This window comes from Hippoglossus stenolepis, chromosome 23 (genome assembly GCF_022539355.2).
Source record: "Hippoglossus stenolepis isolate QCI-W04-F060 chromosome 23, HSTE1.2, whole genome shotgun sequence".
In the NCBI taxonomy this organism is placed as follows: Eukaryota; Metazoa; Chordata; class Actinopteri; order Pleuronectiformes; family Pleuronectidae; genus Hippoglossus; species Hippoglossus stenolepis.
In genome coordinates, this window is record NC_061505.1 from 5,893,235 (window position 1) to 5,912,751 (window position 19,517).

A 19,517-nucleotide genomic window follows, 5' to 3' on the forward strand; every position below is an offset into this window, starting at 1 on the left:
CCTCAGTGTGCACAGGTGTGGATTTCTTATTTCAAAATGCTCCATAAAAAAGAACTGAAGTCTTGAATGATCGTACAGTTAATGCAGGCTTACAGTTTGTGGTTGGTCAGCGGATAGGCGGGTCAAACTGAAAGTCCTAAACGCAAAAATCGAGGAATGAAGCAGAAGTAAAAAGAAGATGTGAGCGGAAAAACTAGAGCACAAAGTTTACTGGTCACATGAAGAGAAAAGTGAACTGGGAGGCAGGGAGACAACTGAGCACAGGTGAGACACATTAGGGCCGAGCGGGGAATCAGGGGGGAAACAAGGAGGGCGGAGAGTTCCTGAAAAATGGTCGTCATCAAGGAAAAGTAAAAAAAGCAGTTCCTCAAACTACCCACACACACTTCCTTTAAACTCTTTCTGTGTGAGAAATTGAAAGTCTGAGACCGACATTGCTTGTTCTGGAAATATATTTTGTTGAAAAAACATAATTTGGGTTTTAGAGAAAAATTACAGGATCCTAGAAAGTCTGAAATTCCTCCGATGGGGAAACTGAGAAGTACAATGAGTTAAATTAGTTTGTTTTATGAGTGAAATAAAATAAACTACAAGACAAACTGAATACACACAGATCAGCCATTTAATCATTTCATCATGTACAAAGCTTGAGCCCAATTTTCCGGCTGCACATATAAACAAATCATATTGGGAGAGACAGTGAGGGAGGGCTCGGCGATTAGGAATCTTTATGTATAATCAGTGTTAAAAAATCTGTTGACTCTTCAGAGTTACTCAGAGCTGCCACAACACAGCTGATTAAACTGATTTGTCTTGTTGCACACGACGTGCCTCTCACACAGTTTTCTCCATTGTTTGCACAGCATACTCGCAGCCTCGCAGCGCGTGCAACACAAAAACCCTGACGTGATGTGCGCAGAAGACACGCACAACCCCCCCGGCAAAAGTCTCTAGATGTTGTCGTCGGCGTCGGCTCGGCCACACAGGCAGAAGCAGACCATGACGCAGCAGCTGCACAGCAGGATCACGCCGAAGAGGATGTAGACCAGAGTCGTGATCCAGAAGGCGAACAGGTAGAGCGTCTTGTTGCAGTAAATGTCCACGTTCGTTGAGTTCTTGGTGTATTCGGGCTGGTAAATAGAGTAGATCCACACATTGCCTGAAAAAAACAAAAAACAAATAAGAGATATACACTTTGGATTGTTTCATGATGCCTCCATCGACCAGTGCAGTTCCACTCTTCATTTGTTAGTTTCCAGACTCGTGTAAAATGTCTGTATCATTTCTAAGTTACATTGTTTTTGCTGCATTCACTTTATTTCTGTGGTCTAATAAATGACCTAAGACCAGACAGTATACCTCATGCGTAGAGGGTTGAATCCAAACAGAATATTTCAAATAAAGGAGTGTGTGTGTGTGTGTGTGTGTGTGTGTGTGTGCAGCCTTGTAACTGTACAAAGGTGTGGGATGCTAGATTAAACTCAAGGTGGACATCTAGTGGCTCATTCATGTTACTGCAGTGTGTGGTTTCTCCAACTGGTGCACCTCCATTGAAGCAAGTAAGGCACATGTGATAAGTGCAAGACAACGCATGGATGGATTGATGGATGGTTTAAATTTCTGGCGTAAATTTAGAATGACAATTGAAACCATCCAGCCAGAATCAAGTATTACACCAACCCCTGCACCTCTCCTGTTGTGTTTCCCTGTGTGTCGGCTCATTCGCCTGCCCACCGCTACTTGTAACTCACCGGCGATGAACCAGCAGAAGAGGAAGCAGGACGTCAATGAGTTCCACGTGATGCAGGCTGTACTGAGCGGGTTGGTGGTGCCGTCTTCGGGCTTCTGGGAGAAGGGCAGGCAGGAGAGCAGCGCCAGCATCAGGCCGAACACCCCCGACACGATCAAATAGATGGGGATGTAGTGCTGCACCGGACAGTCATCCAGATACACTGCACCTGGTGGATACAGAGACGAGAGGCCGGTCAGTCCATGTTCTCATCAGGAAAAATGCAGACTCTCTGTTCTTTCAGTAAAACCTCGAAACAAGTCTCTCACTCACCAATTGCGATCTGAGCAATAGGAATGGCGCAACCAAACAACTTTGATAATCCTGAAAGAAGAAAAAGAAATTGATTTAATTGTCACTTTGAGCTTCTCTTCCCGAGCTATAATGTCAGCGTGATTCAACTGAACTCACCTAGAGCTGGTCCCTTTGGTTGAGGAGGGCGGGGGATGCGTTGCGCAAACCCTGACATCGTATCGGTGGCGAGGGCTCTGACCTGCAGAGGAAGACCAACAACTGAGAAGAATTAAAAACTTGAACTCTGGGGCACAGAGTCAAGAAGAAAACAAAGTGCAATCAAAGGTTTTAAAGGTGATATATGTTCGTTTTCCCTGCTGCTGAACGTGGTTTGTTTGCGGGAGCACGTGTTGGTGATGGTCGCTCGCCGTCACTCTCAATAAGCAGCGTGACTTCAGGGCAGAGACGACCGACCCCGGGCTAGCGTGTTAGCATGCTAACCTTAGTAAACACATCCGTGCTCCACCAATAAGGAGTTGGACATCAGTATAATAAGAACTCCCTTCAATGAGAGAAGCCATCTTTAATTTAATTTCAAATGTGCCCCATCAACTAACATGGAGGGAGTGACGGAAATGCAAGAAAAACCAGTGCTAACATTGGTCTTGTTCTTTCCGTTGTGCATAAACAATAGATTAAAAATCAAATTCCTAAAATTCAAGGATTCATATTTTCTACACGAAAGTAGGATTCAGATTTGAGCCCCACCTGTTTATCAGTTGGACGATAAAAATTGGCAAAAACAAATTCCCAAAAAACAACAACTTCCAACCAAGTTCAGGTATTTTGTTTATCTTATAACCAGTATTTTAAAGGGTTATTCCAAAGATTTGACAAGAAAAGGTCAAAATCAAAGCAGCATTTGGCCCCAGGTATGGCAAACGCACACAAAAAATCCCCAGTACATTTCCCATGATGCAAAAGGATTGTTTGTTTTTTTATTTTACATTGGACTGGTCATTAAATGCCCCCCTCTTCCTGTTTTCAGTTTGTAATGCAGGCTTTCCATTAAGGCTGCTATTGGGTAATTAGGTCAGTTACCTTCAGTACGGATCTTCTCAGCATAAATTACTTCAGTTCCTATTTATAAATGTCAGGAGGTATCATCAGGCTGAGGGGATTTCTAACCCACGCAGAGCAGGACAGGCGACACAGCTGACACACACGCTACAGTTACTTCACCACTGACTGACAAGAGGTTGGACTGCATTCCTACAGGAAGCCTGTCATACCAACAATACAGGAAGAGCGGCGACAAGAAGCGACCTGTGCAGAACATCTCCCAAAGAAAGTGTGGGAATTAAAGAAAGTGTGGGAAAGTAAAACTGAATCTATATATAGACATGTCTAGAACTCAGATAACACAAATTAAGACTAATAAAGAGGATTAAAGAAAGTGTGGGAAGGTAAAACACAGTTATATAGACAGACAGATAGACAGACAGAGAGACAGACAGAGAGACAGACAGACAGACAGATAGATAGATAGATAGATAGATAGATAGATAGATAGATAGATAGATAGATAGATAGATAGACAGATGACTGACTGAGAGAATTAAAGAAAGTGTAAAACACACACTAGTTCTCTAGAACTTAAGTTTGCCTAAAGGAAAGTTAACTTTATATTTATGTTTCTTGGCTACACATAGTTTCTGACGAATAAACAACAACAAGCAGTAAATCCCACAGAAATGAGTGCAGGCTGTTTCAATACAAAGTCACGTGGAAACTGAAGCTGTCAAACCTTCTCAATATTTCTGAAAAGTCCTCCCGGAGACACACCGGAGACACAAAGTCTACTGTCCGATAATGGGTTCCCTCCACACCCGTCCACTTTGCACATAACATCTGATTCATTCAAACGAGTCAAAACTCTCCAAACACTCACCTCCTGTCTCCAGCTGAAGAAGTGACGGGACCGCGCCCTGCACCGGGGCATACGCTCCACCTGACGGGAGCGCGCACAGACAGAGGGGAGGAGGAGGAGGAGGAGGAGGCGCGCTCACGAGGTCAGCTGATAACAAGGGTGTGTGTTCTTTTTTATTATGAGGAAATCTTGTGATATTGCGAAATGTCTTAAATGTACAATAAACACTAAGAAGATAGACACAGAAAATAAACATTAAGATCAATTAGGTAGAAGAGAAATCTAAGATATAAGTAAGATTGCTTAATAAAAAAATCCCCAAATTGTACTTGTATTACCTTAAACAGGAATAGTTCCGTGAGCCATTATGTGAATTGTGTTGGCTACTGCACATTTTATTTCCTCTTAAATTCTGACACTGTAAAGCAGCCACAAATGAGGATTACAAAAATGACCACAATGTAAAATGAACACTTTATTACGACATACGAGATGTTTAACAGCAGCGTTAGGATGATGAAATATCAGGAGGTTTCACATTCATGCTTGTTCAGATGTTTATTAACAGTGTTTAAACAACGTGGGTTGAAACACATGAAAGTAAAGGTGAGTGAAATGAAAGTCACGCAGTTTGAATCATGCTCCCTGACATTTAGAGATGATTGACAGGGTAACATAGAAAAAAAATAAAAGAAAGAAAGAAAAGTAGTGAGTAAAACCTTGACTTGCAGCAGCATGTGTAATTCTTGTACCACAGGGGATGAATGTTAGTTTAAGATACTCCACGTTGTAAAGCAGCACTCAGTAACAGCCCGAGCCTCCTGATAAACAAATTCTGCCAAATGAGAAAACGATAACTACGAGGACACAATGAGCCGTCGTCGTTTATCTTGAGTTTGCACAGTTTGTATTGAAACGGGTGTGGACTTGGCTCCGAGCGTCCGGCCAGAATGTAGTTTGACAGCAGATTTTCTAGAGTAACATAAGCTGCTTGTGTAAGTGCATCAATAAAAAAAACCCAATATAGAATATATAAAAATGCAAAATATTACATCAAAGAGGTTTTTATCAGTCAAAGTCTATTATAGGTTTGACCGGGTCTCTTCTAATCTCTCTCAGAGACAAAGCTGTTGGACATCAGCAGAAGTGAGTCAGCAAACAAGCAGGAATGCAAACCCGTCTGATTGCTACACACCTCTCTGGGCTAAAGGCCGAAGTGAACACATTAATAAAAATACGTCTGTAAATGTGTTCAATTCGGTTAAAATAGCAAAATACACAAATTTACATTTACTAAATGCAGATATTTAGACACATTGATATGAAAAACACACATTTCTTATCATTTAATCATAATGCAAACATGATTTTTGTATATTCATATTTAAAATATCAACAACAGACAGCAACGAGAAGAAAACAACGATGACGACAACAGTAAGATTAATAAATATTATAACAGCACACGGTAAAACTTATTTTGGCGGCAGGGAAGACGACGGTTGCCATGGCTTGTGATGTAGTTACCAGGGCAACCGGGCGATGCTGTCACAAGTCTGTGAGGCAGACGCTGGAGGACGTCTCGACGTGGACACAACCTCGGCATCCCGAGCCGGACTGTCCACCTCGCACATCGATCACATGACTCCGAGTCCTCTCAGACTCCGCCGTCTGGAGTCGAGCGACGCCGAGCAGCGAGTCCCACAGCAGACCTCGGCCCCACAACTGCACCCAACAGATGAGGATCGTTAGTGTGTGTTTTTATTGTTAGTGTGTGTGTGTGTCAGAAATGTGAATACCTCAATAGAGATGTGTGTGTCGGGGCGTCTCCTGTAGAAGAGGGTTCGCAGGTTGAACTCAGGGTTTCCCTCCACCTTGAACACCCGCGTCCTGATGACGTCGTTCTCACATCTCACCACGGCATAAACATCTGGAGCTGAGGGGCGTAGACAATATAAAATGGTGTGAGGCCACTGTGACCTTGAACTTTGACCTTTAAGTGAGTGAGTCTAAGGGAACATTCACGTCAAATCTGAAAGGATTCTCTCGAGGGCGTTCTTGAGATAAACTGTTTACAGGAGATGTGCTGAGCCACCTGTCTCTTTCGGAGGACTGAGTCCGGACGCCCTGCGGAGATGGACGCTGGTCACCACTGTGGGTTGAGGAAGGAAACACTGGAACAGAGAGGGAGGCGGCAAATCCTCCTTCAATTCCCTGCATGAAGAAAACGGGTTGAAGAGGAACATCTGGCAACAAGTAAAAGAAACGATCGACAATGTGTTCTTTCAAGGTTTTGGGTGGTAATGCACCTTGACATCGGTGGCCACCCGTCATTAAACCGAACATAGAAGAAGAAGAAGAACGTGTTGATATAAATATAAACTGATTACATTTGTCTATATGTGTGGACTCTTCCTTATCTATTTTTCTCTTTTTTCTACATGTAAAAAAATGTAGTGGTACACAAGGATTGTAAGAATGTTACATATCAAATCTACATAAGCACTATTGCAATAAACTATATCATTTAACTACATAAGGGTACATGGTCCTGTATCTATGAAAATTAATATAACATCCCAGTGAAGTAATTTGATGGCATTTTACATTTAGTTACTTCAGACGTGTCGTATAAAATCCTCTAAACCACAGGAAGTCATTTGCATTTCTCACAGTAGCAACGCTGGTGTGCGTGGATCTTATAGATTAACCCGAACCCTCACTACATATTTTGTTTTATAGTGTTTATGCTATTATTGTCATATTGTTTTTTTCAGCTGTTGATATACATTTTCCATGCTTTCATTTTTAAAGCTGCTCCTTTGTGGGAGATCAATGCTAATCAACAGCAGTCTAAAAAAATCTGCCACAATTTTGCCTTGTGGACTTTTGCGGCAGGGTGTATACTGCAGCCGGCCACTAGGGGGTGATCAAGATGTTTTGGCTTCACTTTTATACACAGTTCATTGGGAAAACACACACACACACACACCTGAGACTGACGTGGGAATGGGAGAAGAGTCGTAGCAGGAAGCGGCCGGTTGCGCCCGGCAGGAAGGTGGTGGGCAGCACGACGTAGCGGCCTGTGGCCAGCGTCGCCCTCAGCGTTACGCTGCGGGAGTCCATGTAGACGGAGCTGGCCGCCTGCTCCACCACACACTGCACCCGGCTGCAGCGGTTCACCTCCACCTGGGGACGACACGTTTCGCAGACTTTGAGAAAGCGCGTAAATGTCGATATTTTGGGTCCACGAGCCATCGCTCACCTTCAAGACCTCAAAGCCGATCGGCAGGTTGTCTCCTCCTCCGTCTTTCCTGCGTACCCTCCTGTCCTCCTGCTGCAGACAGATCAGCACCTCCTCCCCTTTGGCTCCGACCTCAAACATAAACTGTCGAGGAAGAAAAAGCCACGTTCATCTCGTATGTTTTCTGCTCTGATTCAAACACTTCCACTGTTACCTGTGGATTGTGCAGGAACGTCTCTCTGTGGTTGATGCACCCTCCACACCGACTCCTTTTGTCCACTTGTGCCGTCCATCCTCCATCCCCCTCTCCACCATCGTCGTCCTCCATCACTTTTTTAGCAGCCCTATCCCGCCTTCCTCCTCTCCGTCCCCCCTGCTGACTCTCCCCGAGCCGGGCCTCCTTCCGGTTCCCGCGCTGCTCGGGCCCTCCGGGTTTCGTGTTGTTCTTCCCTGGGGTCAACTCGTAGCTGCTGTGGGAGACGGTGGACGGAGGTGACCCGGGGGTGTTGGGAGCCGGGGCCCACTCCCCGTAGCAGCGGACCTCTCTCCAATGAGAGCTCGGCCACAGCAGAGCTCTCTCCACCAGCCGGCACACGACCACGTCTGTGAAGTAGTGACAGAAATCCTGGAAATCCATCCTGAGCGAGAGGAAAGTTGAATCAAAAATATATACGATAAACGCAAATAAATTTGAAGAAATAGTAAAAACCAAAGTACCAGAACTCCCCAACGTCACGAACTACGAGGCCCATCTTCTCCCTCTCTGCGCGACTCATCTGCTGCCACTGCTGTGACCTGCAGGGGGCGTGCGACACCAGTAAAGTCAAAGGCAGCTGGACAAACACAATGGAAATGACATATGAAAAATACAAGCTGTGTTCCAACTTCTGAAAAGCTTTATGGCTCCGTTTTTGGCCATTTCAAGAGTTTCTCAGAGCTTCATAATGAAAACGGCAGATGTCCCCTTGTAAAACGTTTCCATAGCTATTGTAAAATGTCACAAATTGTCCAAAGAGGTTTCAGTGGCGTTGTAAAATGTTATTAAAAATGTCTGACACTGTTAAATGCCGGGAGAGATTTAATTCCCAGAGCTCCTGCAAAACGTGTAATGTAGCCAGCAGCCTAACATGTGGGAGATGAGGTGCCTGCGGGGTTCACTGTGCCCTCACCTCTGACTCCAGGCACCCGTCCAGTCTGTGGTCCCCCACGGGTTCCTCATACGCACCATGAAGAGTCTGGAGGCCCCGCCCGTCTTCAGCTGCCTCTCCCCCAGCCTCACCTTCTTCACCGCTGTGATCCCGTAAGCGTGTCCTCGCACCAGGCCGCAGTCCAACACCGACTCCACCGTCTCCCCCTCTGCTGGCTGAGAGATGTGACACATTTCAGCCCATCATCCACTTTCTATAAAGTCGTTCATTCTCAGGACAGAAGGCCCTACCCGTATGGAGCAGGTGATGAGGGCTTTGCGTTCGTGGGCCTTGGCTAACGTCTGGAAGAACGTCCTCCTGTGGTCGCTGCCCAGGCCGAGGGCCTCGCGATCCAGACCGAGGGGCTCCGAAACTCCCCCGGTGAAGTCGATCAGGGCCTCGGCAGTGTTTCCTCCCTCCAGGGCCTCATAGCAGCTGTTGAGCCTACGACGCACAGTGACCCATTAAGTCTTGGCCTCTTCCCTCCAAAGGGGTTTGACTTCAACACCAAGAAGTAGACTAGCAAAATCATGTTCGCACTTATTTTGACAGTTATTTGAATTGTTGCTTGGCAGTTTCTCCGATGTTAAATGACAGTGTCAATGTTTCGCCACTCACTTGGCGTAGGCCTTCTCCAACAGGGCGCTCCAAAACTCTCGTGGTGTAGCCGAGCGGCAGAAGAGCAGCACCCCGTCCCCGCTAACCGGCAGGCGGTCGTCCACGACGACGTCCATCCAACGGCCGAGGCGCCAGAACCGGAAATGGAAGATTCCTGCGTACAAGTCGGTACGTTTGGGGTTCCACTCCTGCTCCACGTGGTCAGGGATGACCTGGGAGATGAGGGAAGACGTGAAGGTTTAAAAAGAGGATAACAAGTGACAAGGGAGGAAAGGAGGAAAAGAAGACTAATACTCAACCTTTTTCCACAGAGATGGCTCAGACGCCAGGCAGGAAATAGCAGCCACCATCCAGCAGTTACCCAGACTGCCTTGGTGCAGGTCCCGAGTGCTGATGCCATCGACAAACAGACGAGGGTCCTTACATATTTCCTGGGTTGGGATGAAAAGAAAGAGAGAAACATCAATATGTGGTTATTTAGCTGCTAAATATGACAATATGCTAAACGCAAACCTTTTCATTCGGTGCTAACTTTTATTATAAATGGTCAAATATAACTTTATAGCAAATAATACAACATTTAAAATAAAACACAACACAGTGACATTTCAAGTCTTCCTGAGTGGTTCCTCGGGTAAATCATCCATTTGATCAACTGTCAATATGAAATATATTGATCACGTAGAAGCTCTAGATGCGTTAGCAGTGGAATGAGCCGTGTGGTTAATGAGTGCAGCAGTTAGCGGTGTCTCAGTGTTTTATGAGGCCTGGGAGCTGATTCAGTGTCAGAGCTCTGCTGAGGAGACAGATCCTGTCAGTGGAGACCTGTTGATCTCAGTTTGGACAGAGTCAGGTAACCGCAGAACTGCTGCCGCACACACACACACACACACACACACACACACACACGATACACACACACACATGATACACACACACACACACACGATACACTCCTGGTGGTCATAACCTCTTTCACTGTAACTCTAATCCAGCTCTTAGATGATATTAAGTTCATGTTAAGTGGAGATGAGCAGATGGGGCCACCTAGATTGCGAACTGGACGGAGTTTGGTGTGAGTTTAATGTTGTGTGTGTGTGTGTGTGTGTGTGTGTGTGTGTGTGTGTGTGTGTGTGTGTGTGTGTGTGTGTGTGTGTGTGTGTGTGTGTGTGTGTGTGTGTGTGTGTGTGTGTGTTTGTTGTGATGGAGGCAACAGACGTCACACTATCATCCAACTCCCTCTGATAAATGCTGGTAAATACCTGAGTGGAGCATTAGGAACACAAGACCATTAACCCTTTCTCTTCCACCAATTAATGATCACAGACATTTCTAAATATAAATAGACAATTACCTAATTATCAATTAACTAAATTAACTACTTTTTTAGTTAATCCATCCATCAATGTTTCTGCCTCATGTGTGTGTCTCGACTTCGCATTAATTGATTTATTTACCAGGAGCTATTGTCATACACAGCTATAAACAAAGTTTGGAGTCGATAAAACAGAAATAAAAGTCCAAACCAGTAACAAAACAAAGAGCCTCAAGTCCATGAAAAGTCTGGTCACAGCTGGGGAGAACCAGAGACCCTTAAAAGTAAAGCCAAAGCGTATTTGATCGCCCCCTGGTGGCTGGCTGCAGCGTAAATCCTGGATAGTGGGAGGAAGTGGAAACGACTTGACATTTTTTATTTTAAAGAAATGAGCATAAGTGACGATTTTGAAATTTGTAAAATGTGTATCTCTATATCTCGTGATCATAATAAATGTTTATCTTTAGTCCTTTACTAATCTGTTTCTGCATTTCCTCAGAACATTTTAAACTGTTCTATGAAACGCTTTGTTTCATCGTAAACATCATGTCGCCTGTTTATCTGCTCTGGACAATAAATAATTTGACCTTGGGTTTTATCTTCTCATTCCATTGTGTTTATTCCAGTATATGACACCATTAAAGGCCACTTGGTTTCGTGTAGCAACAATGAACACTTATACTTATACACAGCCACGCCCATCTAAACACTGTGCTAAAAACATCTGGGCTAAAATATCTGTTGCTGTTGCACAAGTCAATTGTACACACACACACACACACACACACACACACACACACACACACACACACACACAATATAGAGGTCCGTCAGCAGCCTGCTCCACTTGCTCCTGCAGTGCTAAGGTTTCACTCCCTGACGCCTGTCCTATAATAGAAGGTGCTTTAATTAAACTAATCTGATGGAAATGTAACATGCTGAGCGAGACACTGGATTTAGATGTTTAAAATAACTCTGTAGTAGAGGCCTGAACTGCTGCGACAGGAATTTTTTATTTAATGCGTGTCCCCCATCCTTTTATCCCCCATCCTCCCGTTTGTCCCCCCACCTCACACCGACTCACCCTCGGCCTCTTCCAGGTCAGACCCGGCGGGGGCTCCCGTTTGTAGAACAGCGACTGGGCAGTGGCGGGGAAGAGGGGGTCTTTAAAGAGCGCACCCCGACGCAGGCAGTCCCGCCTCAGCTTGTGAAAGCTCTGACCCTGGAAGTCACTCACTCGTTCGGGCATTCTCGTCGAGCGGAGGAGGCCTGAGGAAAGAAATAAATAGAAATGTGACAGGTTTATGGGAAAAAATGACAAATAACTGCAGGGGTCAAATGTGAGCGAGTGGAGCTACTAAACCTCCACTGGTAGAGTCATGTTACACCGACAGAACGTTTAGCAAACTTTTAAGAAGTCTATAAAAACACTGAGTATTTTGGTTGCTTATGATTTGATTCATTAAATTGTCCAGTTGTTTTATGTTTTAAAAGATATTGACTACATGTATTTGAAGGCTTAAAGAGGTCTCTTGTAATTCAACAGGTACACAGGTTATTACTAGAGACTAAAGTACACGTTCAAGGAATAAACCTGAAACTTGTATTTTTGTGTACAAATCCATAAAGTGCAAAGATGCTGCAGCACAAAGTTTATCTTTATTACTTAAACTCGTTTAAAAAATAACACAAAATAAATGTATTAAATTAAAATGAACAGGAACAGAGAAGCCTTATACCTAATATTTATATTTGTGAATACAAGTCACTCAGCTTTACAATTAATTTAATCTAATTTGTGCAATAATCATTTTCTATCCATGCAATTTCAATATCATATATGTGCAATGTTGTTACACTTTATGTTAAATATTTCCTTGTGTTTATATTGGATCTTTACTCATTTATTACTTTTACTGTGTATTTTTGCTTTTGTCTCTGCTGTTGTAACACATTACCCCCATAGTGGGACTAATAAAGGATTTTCTTATTCTGTTAAAACACTTCAGTGGAACATGACAGATATTTCCTCCTACAGTCAATAAAGTAGAATTTTCAGCCACTTCTACACAACTCTATCAAAATCCAACAATGAATATCTGCGTTTACATAGTTTATCTGGGTTGTGTATTTCAGAGGAAGCAGGAGGTCCTACAGGGAGTGTTTGTGTACGTGTGACTATACGAGTGTATGTGTGTTAAGTAGAGGGGATAGGGTGAGGACAGCAGTAAGGTTTAGTCATCAGTGATATGAACTGTGTGTGTGTGTGTGTGTGTGTGTGTGTGTGTGTGTGTGTGTGTGTGTGTGTGTGTGTGTGTGTGTGTGTGTGTGTGTGTGTGTGTGTGTGTGTGTGTGTGTGTGTGTCACAGCGGGGTCAGCTCGGGGCCTCACACACACAGATGAGACCCTGCAGGTGCTCGGGTTTGCAGATACCGAACAGATCGGCGTCATCGCTCAACAGAGACGTTTGTCTTATATCACATTTATACAGACGCACACACACAAGCGGCAGGAAAACATCGAACGTAAACATAGATTTCCAATAAATTATTTATCAGTGCATAAGAAATTAATGACTGACAGTATCAGAGCATCGTGTCATGTGGTGGTAGAAGTCTTCACATCTTTTAATTTGGTAAAAGTTGCATCATCACAATGCAGAATTACTGCAGCTTCTGTGCAGTTTTAATTAAACTGATTAATTGATGCATTGCCATGACTTTAATGTTGCAGCTACTTTAAATGACTTCACATACAGCTGGGTAGTTGTGAATTGATTCCTGTGCATGTGAACCAATAAAGTCTGATGTTATTCTGTATCATCTTATGAATAAATATGTTCTGTATCATTATTCTCAATCTGCAAAGTATCTATAGTCACTAAACTTATCAAATAAATAAAGTGGAGTAAATGTATAATGCTCAAGTATCTCAACATTTTACTGAAGTACATGTACCACATGTCATATTAAAGCAGATATACAGTATCATGTACCACGGACTGTGTCTCAATATTAACGTGAGATTAAAATACAACTCGCAGTTTAGTCAAACATCAATTATCAAGTAATTTAAAAGATCAGAATTTCCATCTTCTATTCATCCACAAGAGATGTTTTTTTAATTTATGCTTTTGAACAAGTTAACACTTAAATTCAATTCTTGAAGCAGCAAGATCTGATTAAAACAGACGTAGTGAATGAAAGCCGGCTTCACTGTTTGTGCAAGAAGAGAAGAAACTTGACCTTTTGTTCCATGTGACTACAAGTTAAATTGGATAAATAGAAACTGAAACAAGTCAGACAGTTTTTTGTAAGTGAAGAATGAACTTTGTATGTTTCTTAAATGATATAAAATAATAAAAGTTTTACTACATGGTTTGCAACGATTGCTTATCTGAAGATTAGACACTAGACACTAGACACTTGATACAGAGGTGGTTGAGTGTGTGTGTCTGTGTGTGTTAGTGTGTGTGTTCGTGTGTGTGTGTTAAATGTGCTATCATCAGTTAATCAGTAAAAGTAATCCAGTCCTCGGCTGGTGTCAAGATTAATCTTTTGTTTACATTAGTAATCATTATCATTTTATCATTTCCAGCCCCAAGAGTTAATAAAAATATAAGTAATAATTACATGAATTAGATCTTGATAGTTAAACAGTTATAAACCATTTCTCTAAGTGCAGGTCGAGTGTTTCACCTTTAAGTCAAATTATCCGCTTGCTCTTCCTGAGGTGAGACTATTCCTTGATCCCCGGGTGAATAGATCCAGGTTCATGTCCTCCTCGGGTCATTGAGGAAATCCTACGATTTGTTCTTTAGACAAAACTGTACATGCTGTGTTTGTGAGAAGACGTCATCATGTGTCCACTCATGTCCTCCCGCTGTTCTCTGGCTCCGAGTCAGCTGTCAGGAACCGGCTGTCTGCGTCCACAGCAACGTCTCCTCCTCCCTCTTCTTCTTCTTCTTTCCTCTGAATCGGTCAGGAGCGGTCGATTCATTTCCACCAGGCACTCATTTAATCTCTGTGTTCAGGAACTGGATATTAAAAAAGAAAAAATCAATCGATGAAATGCAATTAAATAAAAAGTACATTCATAACAACAGCTCTGTGATGCTGCTGGAGAAAAGTGCAGCTTGATGTGAGCGCTGCTGGAAGTTCCCTGACCCCAGCTCTTGTGACTCTGTGTGTGTTTGTGTGTGTGTGTGTGTGTCTGTCCCTGTGCAGGACAGGGTGACACTGCCGCTGTGTAACTCTACCTCCCTCCACACAGACAATAGACAGACCCCACGTGACTTAACCCTCATCCGAAGCCGTGGAAACCCTCCCAGCACTAAAACACAACACTTAGTGCACTTACTCTTCAGTTTCAGACACTGAATCCTCTGACACCTGCTTGTGTGCACACCGCTCTGCTACTGGAGAACATCACCTAATGGGTTTTCCAGGAGTGTGTTGTTGTGTCCTCTTCTCCTCTGGTTGGTGGACGTGCACATTCTCCTCTCTCCTCGTGTTAATGTGGCCTCTGTGACTCCTCTCTCCTCATTTCCTCCCTTATCTCTTCTCCTCTTCCCTCCTCTCTTCTCCTCTTCCCTCCTCTCTTCTCCTCTTCCCTCCTTTCTTCTCCCCCGCACACACACAGACTCCTGGTGTGTCTGTTGCTGTCGACTTTGTTGCCCCTGACACCCGAGAAACCAGGAGGCGAGCGGCGTCTATTTTAACCGCTTCACTGCCAAAGATCAGGCTAATTATTCCCCATTCTGTGGGTTGCACGGTCCTCCTGAAACAGCTGAACCAGAAAGTGTGTTTGTGTTGATAACGTTACAATTGGTTCATTAATAAAACAATGATCCACTTATATATATATGTGACTCTCGTATTAAGGGTTTTATGTTATCATTTAGTATTGCTCTTATTTATTATTATAATTGAAATTGTTACATTAACAGGCCTCATCATTTATAATTCAACAGCTCCGGGAAGAGGCCTTGGAGGTTGTGAGAAATTTTAACTTAAAATTTTAACCAGGAGAAACTAAAACTCTTGCTGCCCCACCTGAGTCTGTGGACTTTTAAACCTTCTCTTGTCTTATTGTACTTCTTTATTTAGTCCTTCTATGATGATATTTTAACCAGTTTTAATGAGGGACTTTGTGTTTTTTTACATTCACAGTCGCTGCATGCCTGTGCCCCTCATTCAGAGTGCTGGGTTTTAACCCCAACCTAACTTTAACCATGACTTATTTATACATAACCCTTCACATCTTACCAGTGACCTTAACCAGGACCTCAGAGATGAGGTTCTGCCTCATTAGGGCTGGACTGTTGGTCCCCAGGTTCACTGGCCCTGACAAGGTCGGTGTTGATGCTATCAATGCACTGTAAATTAAAAACAACTTCGTCAATTTGAAGACACATGCAAATACTGAGAACGACATTGGAAATGTTTCCGGTGGAAACAAAACAGTGATGAACCTGCTGTAGTTCGATGCTTTGTGAAGTTATTGAAGTCTGCTGCTCCTCAGTGGTGATGAAACTTCATTTCCACACCCTTGTTGTTCATCGGTTTGGATTCTTCAATGGCCATTTTCATAGATGTTCAATACATACAAGTATACAGTTTTAAGACATATTTATAACATATATGGATTTGTTGTTTTTTATAGAAAGTGGATTCAAACTCACCAGACTTCTTCTTTCTCCTGTGAGGTGACAGAGTTGGACAAATGTTTTCATAATAAATATAACATAGGAACATATTAAAACCTTTCGTTGAATCTGTTTTCTCGTATTGAATACATTTATATAGATTATACAATATAAAAACAATCTACAGTACATACTAATAATAATCTTTTTACGAATAATATTTGTCTGAAAATCTATTCTAAACAATAGTCCAGATAAATTAAAGATGGTTTTAAGACTCGTAGAAAGTAAAAACATTAAATTATGGGAAATATTTATTTACCTTTTGAGAGACTTCTGAGTTCGACTTGCCTTCGCTCGACTTTCTCTCCTGGGATCCGAACATCTGGCGTCGATTGCGCATGCGCAGTGAGGCATGTCGATGTGGCCGCTGCAGAGTTAAACTTCCAGTTCACTCGAGCGTTTCTACAAGAAACCGCCGCCATGAAACTTTTTATTGTGACTTTACTTTGCGTCTGCGGCTTCGTCACAGCGAGCGACGACGACAGGCTGCCGAACAAATGCGAAGGTAAAGAGGAGGAGGAGGAGGAGGAGGAGGAGGAGGAAGAAGCTAGCTGCTGTGATGCTAACTGTTTACAGATGGAGGTGTCCTGAAATCTGCCTGTAAAGTTTTAAACAAGTTGTGTTGTTTTTGTGTTGTTTGTGTGTGTGTCAGTGTGTAAGTTTCTGACGGTGGAGCTGCAGGATGCTCTGCAGAAATCAAGCCGATCCAAGGAGGTGCTGGAGCTGGGAGAGGTGCTGGGCACAGGGAGGAGGAGGAGGAAGATTAAATACAACACGTCGTGAGTTCCAGGTTTTTCTTCCACTTCTTCTTTTAAATGCAAATTCAATATGTTCTTACGTTACTTAAAATCTGTTCTCTTGTATTAATTACATTCTAACATGATTTATTTCATAAACATGTTTTTATCTCTATCAATACTGCATGTAAAGCACTTTGAGTTATATTTCTAGCATGAAAGGTGCTTTACAAATACAGTTATTATATTTTATAATACTGTAAAGTTATTATATTGTTTGTAGTTATTATTACAATGAGTTATTATTACTTTTATTGTGTTATTTGGTCCTTAATACTGTTTCTTCTATCATGAGAACAGCATCAGGGAGTGAAACCAGCCGGTGGTCCTGTAGAGTGTGTGTTTGAGTGAGAGCGACGAACCACCATTAAAAACTATGTTTGGATTTCAGGGAGACTCGTCTGACTGAGGCGGTCGACGACATCTGCGAGCGCATCCTGCAGTACAGCGTTCACGCAGAGCGGCCCGGCAGCCTCCGATACGCCAAGGTGAACTTCATCTCAAGTTCTAAAGGTTCCCTTGTTGGAATAAAACCAAATGAGTGCACAGGAAAAGAAAACAAATTTGCTTTTTAATAGATTCAATGTTTTTTTCATCAGTTGTAAATATCTATTGTAATTTGTGTCACACACTGACTGCAGGGTGCCAGTCAGACCATGACGACTCTGAAGAACCTGGTCCATAAAGGAGTTAAGGTGGAGCTGGGTCTGCCGTTCGAGCTGTGGGACGAGCCGTCGGTGGAGGTGTCCGACATGAAGAAACAGGTCGAGTTGTGTTTGTCCTGTTGTCAGGTGGACGGGTGAGAAATAGAAATACAGCGTATACTGATACAGGGGGAACGTGTGTGTTGCGTGTCGTGCAGTGTGAGAGGATGCTGGAGCAGTTTGAGGACGTGGTGGAGGACTGGTACTTCCACCATCAGGACCAGAGACTGGAGAACTTCCTCTGTGAGACCCACGTCCTCAAGACATCAGAGCAAGGTGGGAGACACAGAGAGAGAGAGTGGGTCCAGCTTGTTGATTGTTTTGTGGTCACTTCAGCTTGGAAACTCGTAAGCTACAAGAACTTATGTTTTAAACTTTGAAGTAATTTCAAGTCTAAGGAATCAACACGTCTCTGATTAGTCATTGGGAATTAGAGGGAATTGGAAACAGAGGTCTGTAATGATAAAGTTTATTAAAAGATATTCTGCAAGTTGAGTGAACTTAATATGAACCATCAAAACAGTGAAGAAATAGAAGTTGCAGCTGTTTGTTGTTCAGATGTAAGCAGGATAATTTGCCTAAACTGCCGTGGTATTTAGGCCGTGGACAAAAATCAGGTGAACAATGGTTTGAAGGAACCATTTAGTTCCCTGGACTAAAAGTTCCGGGTACTTTTGGACAAAAAGTGACTTGAATTTGCTGAAACCTCCTCCTCCTCTTCCTCACCACATTGTTCTCTCTCTCTCTCTCTCTCTCTCTCTCTCTCTCTCTCTCTCTCTCTCTCTCTCAGAATGTCTAAGCGAGATGTGGAAAGGAGACGTGGGGAAAAAACGAGGGACAGAGGAGGCGGAGAGCGACAGCGCCGAAGAGGAGGAGGAAGCGAATGACGGAAAGGAGGAGGAGGGAAAGACACACGAGGAACTGTGAGGAAAGCATTTTCGAAAAGGGCAAATGCAGAAGACAACACAAAACCTCAGCTTCGGAATCTGGCAGGAAATCAACGGACAGAAACTGAAATTATGTGGCGAGACATGTTTTCAGATTAATTCCAGTGTATTTACACTGTTTCAGCTTTTTAAACATTTGAGTGAAAGGTTTGAGATTTAATCTCAGCACCGTCTCTGTTGCCAAATCATGTTCTAGTTTACATTGAGGGTTACAGTGTGAGATGATGCTTTATACAATTAACACTAAAATCCTGTTATTTTTATATAACTGGCGTCTGCCTTTTTATAAACTGTTGCACCTTTTTAAAACACTCAAATATTTGGATGAAGGTTTGAAGCCCTGAGCCTAAAACATCTGTTACAACCGTCTCCATGCAAACTTTATATGGTACATAGGAACTTTTTTAAAAGATCTTTAAATGCAATATGTACAGTTTTTCATGTTGAATAAAATGCTTTTTATATTAATGTTGCATGTGTAGCACCATTTTTTTCATGTCCGCACACAACAACGACAGGTTATTAGTTCAGATACTTTATTAAAGCAGCACTTGACCTTAAAATAGAAGCTTCCTAAGCTCTTAGTGGCCGGATGCTGCCACCTAGTGGTCTTATGTTGTTTCTCATGAGCTTCTCAACAGCCTTGGTTGCCATCCTGGTGCAGTGTGAATAAAACAGGTGCATTTACACTGCAGCTCCAGATGTGTGTTTGTCATCATCATCATCATCAGACTGTGACCTAAGATATTCCCTCGTATACCAGGCCGTGAGTCCTGTGTGTTTAATGTCTACAGCAGTTCCTCCAATTAATTTTTTCAATCTAAAACTACTTCCTCTGATCACATATGGTGGCAGCGTAATTCAATCCAGTTCCTGTGTCCTGTTATTATAAAAAAAAATGCTTCCAAATTACTGATGAGGGCAGAAGTTGAATCTGATAAAAGTTGATTGTGCTCTTCACAGATGTTTTTACAGACCCCGAGCTGAGCGGCTCCTGCTCTCGTTTCCTGCTGCTCGAAGCTTTCCTCCTGCACCAGGACCT

The 19,517-nt window shown here is 43.0% G+C and overlaps 3 protein-coding genes across 5 annotated transcripts; 1 reads left to right on the forward strand and 2 right to left on the reverse strand.

Moving 5' to 3' along the window:
* Positions 1–604: 604 nt before the first annotated feature.
* Positions 605–4,043, reverse strand: LOC118102343 (transmembrane protein 272-like). Its single transcript, XM_035148458.2, has 5 exons — positions 3,975–4,043; positions 2,201–2,302; positions 2,063–2,113; positions 1,752–1,958; positions 605–1,159 (listed from the first exon to the last, which is right to left on the reverse strand). The coding sequence occupies exons 2-5, from the start codon at positions 2,256–2,258 to the stop codon at positions 951–953; spliced, it is 525 nt and encodes a 174-aa protein (XP_035004349.1). The 5' UTR covers positions 2,259–2,302; positions 3,975–4,043; the 3' UTR covers positions 605–950.
* Positions 4,044–4,408: 365 nt separating this feature from the next.
* Positions 4,409–15,889, reverse strand: LOC118102300 (calpain-5-like). Of its 3 annotated transcripts, XM_047338876.1 has the most exons (15): positions 15,791–15,889; positions 15,585–15,694; positions 14,016–14,353; positions 11,402–11,586; positions 9,302–9,433; positions 9,003–9,214; positions 8,636–8,828; positions 8,367–8,560; positions 7,915–7,992; positions 7,412–7,835; positions 7,219–7,341; positions 6,946–7,142; positions 6,049–6,167; positions 5,753–5,889; positions 4,409–5,678 (listed from the first exon to the last, which is right to left on the reverse strand). In XM_047338876.1, exons 4-15 carry the CDS (start codon positions 11,564–11,566, stop codon positions 5,502–5,504), a joined length of 2,151 nt encoding a protein of 716 aa, XP_047194832.1. In that variant the 5' UTR covers positions 11,567–11,586; positions 14,016–14,353; positions 15,585–15,694; positions 15,791–15,889; the 3' UTR covers positions 4,409–5,501. The 3 variants fall into 3 exon arrangements, with proteins under 3 accessions (XP_047194832.1, XP_035004291.2, XP_047194833.1); XM_035148400.2 differs by lacking the exons at positions 15,585–15,694; positions 15,791–15,889 and adding an exon at positions 14,677–15,042; XM_047338877.1 differs by lacking the exons at positions 4,409–5,678; positions 15,585–15,694; positions 15,791–15,889 and adding an exon at positions 14,677–15,056 and having other exon boundaries at positions 5,979–6,167.
* A 453-nt stretch (positions 15,890–16,342) lies between these two features.
* Positions 16,343–18,943, forward strand: cnpy4 (canopy FGF signaling regulator 4). The gene is made up of 6 exons (XM_035148452.2): positions 16,343–16,532; positions 16,680–16,806; positions 17,216–17,312; positions 17,466–17,588; positions 17,687–17,804; positions 18,319–18,943. The coding sequence occupies exons 1-6, from the start codon at positions 16,448–16,450 to the stop codon at positions 18,453–18,455; spliced, it is 687 nt and encodes a 228-aa protein (XP_035004343.2). The 5' UTR covers positions 16,343–16,447; the 3' UTR covers positions 18,456–18,943.
* Positions 18,944–19,517: the final 574 nt, after the last annotated feature.

Excerpts from the sequence above, each read along its gene's own strand:
- LOC118102343 (XM_035148458.2), bottom strand. The coding sequence starts at position 2,258 with ATGTCAGGGTTTGCGCAACGCATCCCCCGCCCTCCTCAACCAAAGGGA. Across the intron at positions 2,114-2,200 it reads ACCAAAGGGACCAGCTCTAG|GATTATCAAAGTTGTTTGGT; the intron begins GTGAGTTCAGTT and ends TTCTTCTTTCAG. Across the intron at positions 1,959-2,062 it reads TATTGCTCAGATCGCAATTG|GTGCAGTGTATCTGGATGAC; the intron begins GTGAGTGAGAGA and ends TGTATCCACCAG.
- LOC118102300 (XM_047338876.1), bottom strand. The coding sequence starts at position 11,566 with ATGCCCGAACGAGTGAGTGACTTCCAGGGTCAGAGCTTTCACAAGCTG. Across the intron at positions 9,434-11,401 it reads TGACCTGGAAGAGGCCGAGG|GAAATATGTAAGGACCCTCG; the intron begins GTGAGTCGGTGT and ends ATCCCAACCCAG. Across the intron at positions 6,168-6,945 it reads CATTCCCACGTCAGTCTCAG|GGAATTGAAGGAGGATTTGC; the intron begins GTGTGTGTGTGT and ends TTCTTCATGCAG.
- cnpy4 (XM_035148452.2), top strand. The coding sequence starts at position 16,448 with ATGAAACTTTTTATTGTGACTTTACTTTGCGTCTGCGGCTTCGTCACA. Across the intron at positions 16,807-17,215 it reads AAGATTAAATACAACACGTC|GGAGACTCGTCTGACTGAGG; the intron begins GTGAGTTCCAGG and ends TTTGGATTTCAG. Across the intron at positions 17,589-17,686 it reads TGTCCGACATGAAGAAACAG|TGTGAGAGGATGCTGGAGCA; the intron begins GTCGAGTTGTGT and ends CGTGTCGTGCAG.